Source organism: Microtus ochrogaster, chromosome 2 (assembly GCF_000317375.1).
Source record: "Microtus ochrogaster isolate Prairie Vole_2 chromosome 2, MicOch1.0, whole genome shotgun sequence".
NCBI classification, from domain to species: Eukaryota; Metazoa; Chordata; class Mammalia; order Rodentia; family Cricetidae; genus Microtus; species Microtus ochrogaster.
In genome coordinates this window covers 55928220-55936214 of record NC_022010.1, presented here as the reverse complement: position 1 = coordinate 55936214, position 7995 = coordinate 55928220, and the positions used below count along the sequence as shown (strand labels likewise).

Sequence of the window (7995 nt, the reverse complement as noted above, 5' to 3'; positions counted from 1 at the left end):
GAAGCGCTGTGTTTGTTTGGTTCTGGCCTCACTCCAGGCAAAATTGCACTAGCCTTTCCTGGGAACGCAAAGATCATGTACCTGGATAGGAAATTCTCCAGGGACTGTTTCTTGTCCTCCTTGCAGGTTATGCCCTCCTTCTTCTGCTTCTCCATGTCTTTGATTCGGGACTGGAAAGTATCAATCAGATCGAACACAGACTTCATTGCTATTGGAACTTCGTAGTATTGCTGTTTAAGAAAGTACAGGGTACATGTAATTCCAGTGAGGTCTAGGGAAATCTTTTATTTGGAGTCTAGAGGGTTTGATGGTTTATAGATGTTCTTTTGCAAGAGTACCCTCTTCCAACTGCTTGAAATTAATACTTCTGTAAGTGATTGATATGTTTATAAAGAATTATTCTTGCCTTCTTTTACTGAAAACAATTTATATCTTCCATACCATATAAACCCTACATTCACACCCATATGCCTAGGACTAATCTGGTTCCTGTTTTTGACACAATCAGAGAAGTGAAGAACAGTATACTAACATAGAGAACTACATGGAATAGGATGGTAGGATTTTTAACTTGATTTTTCCATAAAATCCTGTTTGATTGAGTCATTTAACATCAGGTCCTCTTTGCTCACCTGTTCTGGAAAACAGGTTGGGAGCCAACTTAAAGACATCAAAATTCATTTCCTTGGATCCCAGCTACCCATACTTTTAAAAATCACCTAATGTGGAAATGGGCCCTGCTGAGCAGAGCCAATATGAGGGACCATCTGAGTGTGGCTCACAACTTTGCCCCACTGGGGTTTCATTTTAAAGATAATCTAGTCCAACTTCTCCTGTTGGAGATAAGGCAACACTTGTACACAACACATTAATGGAGAGATCTCTCCCCCAAACCACAGAAATACTGGGGGGGGGGAGTCAACTGTTATGATGTTGCAGATGGCACCCTTCCCCAGAGATCTTACTATAGTGTCAGCATCCCAGAATGATGAAGGCAATGAGATCTGTAGCTAGCCACTGTGGGAATGAAATCTAATTCTAGCTGGATCAACTTGAACAAGTCACTTATCCATTCAGGGGTTATACTTTTTCTCTGTCAAACAAGAAAATACTGGTATTCATTTTACATCTTTGCAATAAGAATTACATAGTTTTGAGCAAGGTGCTTGGTGAAAGGAAAGTGCCAATTAAAGCTAGATATTTTGTATTAGTATGACTGCGTATACTTTGATGAGTTAGAAATTTTGTCCTTCCGGGAAGAAAGTCGATGAAAAATCCTCGTCGTCTTTCTTATCTTAAATGAGGACTTTCCACAATAGGTCCTGGGATATAAGTGCAGGTTTCATGAAGGAAGGAATTCCTCCTTCTCTTTTATTCTCAGGGCTTGGAGCACCACAGTCATTTAACTGACAACTGACAAATTCACAGCGTTTGTGTGGCGGGAGGATTGATTCAGTCTGAGTCATGTGGCTGGGCTGCCTAAAGTGCAGCTCAACCCAGTCATTCCTGGATACATCATTTCTGAATGTCGTAAGACAACTCAAATACTAGGGTCATTTCAGAACCCAACCTGCTATGGCATAGTATGTGCTGAACTATACATCTAGTGAATCCATTGACCAGAGGGCACCATAGTTTTGCCACCCCCAGCAAGAACCTGTACCTTGACTCTCAGGTCCACATCTGTCAGCACCATGAAGAAGTCATTGTAGGTCATTCCGTACTCTTTCCTCAGCTCGCCAATGAGATGTTGGTCTCCCAAGTCCTCATCATCCACCACACGCATGGGTTTCTCATTATCTTAAGGCAAATGAAATGTGAATAAAAATGAGTATGGCAAAAGAGGAAACATTGAAAAGAGACTGAGTGGAGAGGAGTAACTTTCATCCAGCCCAAGCTAGCTAATACTCCCTAGTTATATACATACTTTACTCTCAATATGTGTGAACAATACTATAGTAAATTAAACGAAAACAGCACTATAGTGAATTGATAAGTATACAGCAACCGAAGGAATACGGGAAATAGTATTGAAACTCCACTAATGATGGCAAAACCATCTTGGCCCACTCTAGTCATGTGAATCGGAAGTGTTAGCGTTAAGAGTGTCTAGCAATCCTTGAGAACTGTCCATCCTGCCAGGGTATGAGTCTTCACCTAAATTGCTAAAAAACTAGCCCAGACATGTTTGTTAAAGTTCACTCCCACTATAGATAATTCTGAGTCTGAAGCCTGTGTCTGTTCCTCGTTTAGCATATAATTAACTTTGGAGTTCAGTAAATACACACCAGAGAGAAAAATAAAGAGTTTATGCTCAAAACTAGACCCAGGTTCCTTTTGACTCCAGAAGTTAAAGTCTTCACTATACAAGTTTGGCCTTTAAGAGTTTTGGAAGACTAAGCATCATGCAAGTTTTCAGTTAAAAAAACCATTATAATTCAGATTTGTTCTTGAGATTTTTTTTTGAGACAGGGTTTCTCTATGTCGTTTTGGAGCCTGTCCTGGTACTAGTTCTATAGATCAGGTTGGCTTCGAACTCAGAGATCTGCCTGCTTCTGCCTCCTGAGTGCTGAGCTTAAAGGCGTGTGCTACCACCACCCGGCTAGAATTGTTCTTGAGTAAATGGGAAACATGAAATTCAGGGTCTTACTTAGTTAGGAATTTTATTGCTGATATAAAGCACTGTGACCAAAAGCAACTTGGGGGAGGAAATGGTTGACTTCAGCTTACAGTTTCACAGCACAGTCCTGAGAGAAGTCAGGGCAGGAACTCAACCAGGAACTACCAGGAACTGGTGCAGAAGCCATGGAAGGATCCTGCTCACCAGCTTGCTCTTCCTGGCTTGCTCTGCCTGCTTTCTTATAGCACCGAGAACCACCAGCCCAGGGATGGCACTACAAGACCACAGTCGTGCCACCCACAGCACCAATCATCAATCACAAAACTGTATCACAGGGTTGCCCACAGGCAATCACTTGGGGGCTTCTTCTCAACTGAGGTTGTCAAGATGACATAAAACCAGCCAGAACACAAGACCCAAAGTATCTGTGGCTCAACATGCAAGTTACATATCTGGAAAGTATCTAAACATTTCTAAGGACAGGACAACTTTGCAGACCATCACTAACTTGTGGTTTGACTTAAAAAGCTTGTCCAACTTTGTGATAGAGAGTGAGAATGATGCCCAGGGAAGCTGTGCTTTGAATTGGGATCTTTCCCTAATATCCTTTCATGATGACAAGGCTGCAGAGTTCATTTGATCATGGGTAACAACTGTATCTGTGCCCAAGGTAGCATTACTAGGCTGTGCATCACAGCTTAGAAAATCAGAAGGTTATGTGCATTTCTTATTTTTAAGTGAATGTGTGTGTGCAGGTGCCATGAGTGCATGCCACAGCATGGGTGTGGAAGACAACTCTCTGGAGTTGGTTCCCACAAGAGTCAGTTTTCTCTGACCAACTGTAGGAACAAGGAATTCAATTCAGGCCATGAAGTCTTCATACAAGAGTCTCAATCTGCTGTGCTATTTTGCAGGCACACCCTAAATGTGTGTCTGTATCATAATATTTCAGGTCACCACAGGTTTATCACTATACAACCCCATGGTAAATTAAAAGGCATCTATATTTACTTCCTCTTCAAAACAGATTAGCGTTTCCCTCAACTGTGCCTAAAATTGTATCTTCAAAATAATCCTTCATATTAAGAATAAACCTGGAAAAATAAAATTAGTGGTTATATGACAACATAAATATTGGCACAATGAGTCTCGGTTATCATTGTGGACACAATGAACAGTACCTTCCTGGTAAGAGGACAATTACAGTTAAGTTGTTACTCTGATTCATTTGATTAGGCTACTTGAAAAATAAAAACTAGTGCTTGATTTCTCCAAAACAAAGTACAAGCAGAAAGAAATCTGTTTTCAATTCCAAAGGTGAAACAGTGCTTCACTGAAGTGATCAATAGACACAGGATCTAAGGAGCTGTATGAGGATCAACCACTGTATGAAAAAATGAAAAAAAGGTATGAACAGACATATTACGTAGGTCATGTATCTATGTTTTCAGTTATACGGTTTGTTCTTGTTGGCAAAATATATAATAATTTAAATTGTTACTTTGATATAGTAGTTTTTTTTTAGTATATCTTCTTCAGCATAGAAAGTAAGTTGCAGAATTAGATGTGTAGTATGATATTAGGCTTGGTTAAAAAAATTAAGGCAAAAGAAAATGCCAGCATCATTGCCTATGCAAGATGGTGCCATCTATGCCTAGTCACCTCCTGAAAGGATGATAGAGCTCTGCTGCTCTATCAAGATTTATTATAGTTAAAGGCTGAGGGGGAAGCAGAGACCATTTTCTTCTGTGTAGACTCTGTGAAGGCCCCCGTGTGTCTATAAGCAAACTTTCACCCATTTTTCTCCAAGCAGCACTAGTGAAACTAATTGGGACACACACACACACACACACATACCTATTATTGTGCATAACTAATATGTAAATAAGATTATGAAAAATAAAGTTGTCCTTTGCAGTTAATATTCTAACTCTTTACAAACAGGCTTTCTCTTCACCTAGGAATTATAATTTTGAGGATGTTTGCTGCTATTTTGTTTTGCTTGTTTTCACAACAGGATCTCAGGCAGCTGAGGCTTGTTTTGAATTTCTTTTATAGATAAAGATGGCCTTGAACTCTTTTCAAAAGTTGTGTTGTTGTTATTGTTATTATTATTATTTTGTGTGTGTGTATCTATGATGTGTGTGAGTGGATGTTTATACACTGGGAAGGCAGAGGACAAGTTTGTGCGATCTGTTCTATATTTCTACCTTTCCATGGGCCAAGGGGATTAAACTTGGGTCACCAGACTTTGAGTGACAAGTACCTATGCATTCTAATTGTTCCTGTGCTGGTGCTAGGTTCAGGGATCAGTAACTTGGGTAGAGTTTTAGAGTCTAAACTTCAAGTAGAACCAAAATCAGAACATTAATACCTAACAGGTAAAGTCACAAAACAAGTCAGTCACTGCAAAGAAAGAAAGGTAGAGAATGCAACAGGGTTTTTTTTTAATGATCCCAATTCTTTACCTTCTCTATACCTATCTCTATCCTTGCCCAAACTGCAACCCCTCCATCCCTTATGGTGAAAGGCTTGAAGTGTCCTTGTCTTGAGATTCTGAACTCATGGCTACCAGTAGATTGTTAATACAGCTGACACGAAGGGAAATGTATTTTATGGTTCTTGCATCTACCAGGGACACAAGGACGTGTTCACACTAGCCTGCCAAGCTTAATCAAGCCACTCAGCCTGGTACCATTTGAGCCAAGGCTCACTTCTTTTGCCCCGAGGATAAAAGCATTCCAGAGGAGGTCAACAGACTCACCCAACTGACACGTAGCTGAGTACAGGCACGTACACAAACCTAACCAACCTAGACCAGCTGAACCCTATAGTTGAACATCTGTCACCAAGAGGAGGTTTTACATCATATGCTGCTGAGGTTTGTGAGTCTTGACTCCATTATGTCGTTGAGGATGAATCCAAGGCACGGTGTTGGATGCTGTCCAGTTCCACCTGCTTTCAGAGCAGGGTTTTCCGTATCTGTAGCTGGATTCTCCTCCCTGAGAGTTGTTCTGCTTAAAAAACAGCCAACTTTCACCCTGTCACACCCCTGCCAGGGCACAGCACAAATGCAAAGGTGGGTGTGAGGTTGGGCAAAGTGAGTGGGTATAAAAGGTATTCCCTCGCCCCCAAACTGACGGCCCTGCCGAGTCAACCACCTTAGAGCTCAAAATCCACCCTTTGAGCTGGGCAGTGGTGGCACGCGCCTTTAATCTTGGCATTTATGGAGGCAGAGGCAGGCGAATTTCTGTGAGTTCTGGGCCAGTCTGATCTACACAGTGAGTTCCAGGATAGCCACAGACAGGACAGGACACAGAGAAACTCTGTTTCTAAAAGCAAACAAACGACAAGCAAACTCGAATTCACCCTTTTCCCTCATAGGAATAGAGGAAAGGAACCGACTTTCCATTAATTTACTTACATTCAAAACACAGAGAATCAAGGCTCTCTGTTTCCGGACCACAGTCTGTAACAGACTCGGAGAAAGGAAAAAGGACCGATTTACTCAAGTCCACACTGATAACTAAAAGTGAAATGAGGGCAGGACTCAACGACACGACTTATTTCCAGGCAACCCTCTCGGTGCCACACAAACACCTCATGACTTTCGGCCACCAGGGCCCCGGTTCAAAATCTCAGGCAAACTTTCTTCTAACTGGCCAGAAGCTGATTTCACAATCCGGTTTCTCCTCTCCAGCAAAATGTTTGCAGAAATAATCCAGCCAAACATTAGAAATTAAACATTTTGCACTCTCAGGCTACTGAAATATCTACGTGTTTTGCCTGAGGAGAAAAATCTGCCCAAGGAAAACAATGAGGGTCCTGATCAACCCACTGCATCGAAGGAGGGTGGAGGGCGGGGCGCAATCCAGGCCTAATTCTGAGGAAGGTGCACACCAGGCCACCGCCTGCCTGCTGCTGCCTGCCCTAGCTACAAGTCTCTGCTTTCCTCCGCATCTTGTGTCAATCAGAGCTGGGTTAATATTGCTCTTCAGACGGGGAAGCAACCTAGAGAGTGCAGCTTCGTAAGTGCGCCCGCTTCTGTCTAGTCCTTGGGAAGTGCCGTGAGGCCTACAAGTAGACCCCCTCTAAGGGAGTCCTGTAAACCATTCTCCTCGTCCAGCAAAAATGGCTCAGATATCCATATCCATTTTGTGATGTTTGGACTAGGATTATCCAGGCAAAGGCCAGCTAGACAAGGTGAACACTGTTTCTCGCTATTACCATTAGCCTAGAAGTGGAATGTTTGGCTGGTTCTTCTTCCTTTAAGAATCCCAAGCCAGGCTGTGCTGGCGCATGCCTTTAATCCCGTTACTAGGGAGGCAGAGGCAGGCGGATCTCTGTGAGTTTGAGGCCAACCTGGTCTACAAGAGCTAGTTCCAGGACAGGCTCTAAAGCTAGAGAGAAACCCTGTCTCCCAAATAAATAAATAAATAAATAAATAAATAAATAAATTCAATCCCAATTCCCAAAGCCAGTGGCCCGATACAGTAAGTTTCTTCGTGTATTTTGAGTGACTGTAGTCAGTACAGTGGAGCTTAAAAAAAATAAAAGTTTGAATTATAAGCTATTAAGCAATTGTATGCTTGGCATTATGGTCAAAACCCCCACTTCTGATTGCCTCCTCCCTGTGGCATCCACGTTTTTTTTTTTTTTTTTTTCTCGCCTTCCCTTAAGTTCAAGTAGTGAAGTGATGTTTTCTAAGGAAACCTTATATCTGTGCTCAGAGTGTGCAGGCTCCGGCTGATTGATGACCAATGACTGACTAGAATGATGTAGTTGTGGAGAGATGGAATGTCGCAGATTAAGAGACAGAACTGTCTCGGGCTATCTTTAGTTTCCTTCGTATCCACTTACTCCCCAGTTTGTTTGACCCGGCATCTTTCTGACCATTAGTAAAACCCCTGGAATGTGTTAGTCAGCAGATCTCCGGCTTCCACCAATCTTGAAGCTAAGGGTGTTAAAAGATACCATCTGGCGCTGAGACCATGACTCATCTGGTACGGAGCTTGCCACGCAAGCAGAAGGGCTGGGTTTGGACCTCTAGACCACACACAGAAAGCTGAGCATGAGGCTGTACTAGCTACCAGTCTAAACAATCGGCAAGCAAGGTTCAGTGAGGGAGCCTGTCTCAAAAATGAGGTGGGGAGGCCAGGCATGGAGGTGCATACCTTTAATCCAAGCACTCTGGAGACATAGGTGGGCAGATTTCTGTAAGTTTGAGACCAGCCTGGTCTATGAACAGAGTTCAAGGACAACCAGGGCTACACAGTGAGACCCTGTCTTAAAAAGAAAAAAAGCAAAGGGGGTGAAGAGTACAGAAGAAATCTGACATCAGCCTCTGATTGCTACACATAATGGCACACATTAGA

At 42.4% G+C, this 7995-nt stretch overlaps 1 protein-coding gene across 1 annotated transcript in view; it reads right to left on the bottom strand.

The window, feature by feature from the left end:
• Ccdc80 (coiled-coil domain containing 80) overlaps positions 1–7995 on the bottom strand; it is a 36396-nt gene that overhangs the window by 9635 nt on the left and 18766 nt on the right. The window contains exons 4-5 of the mRNA XM_005345020.3: positions 1664–1800; positions 82–230 (exon numbers count right to left, since the gene is read on the bottom strand). Of these exons, the coding sequence (XP_005345077.1) occupies positions 82–230; positions 1664–1800 (286 nt within the window). The remainder of the gene's footprint in view (positions 1–81; positions 231–1663; positions 1801–7995) is intronic.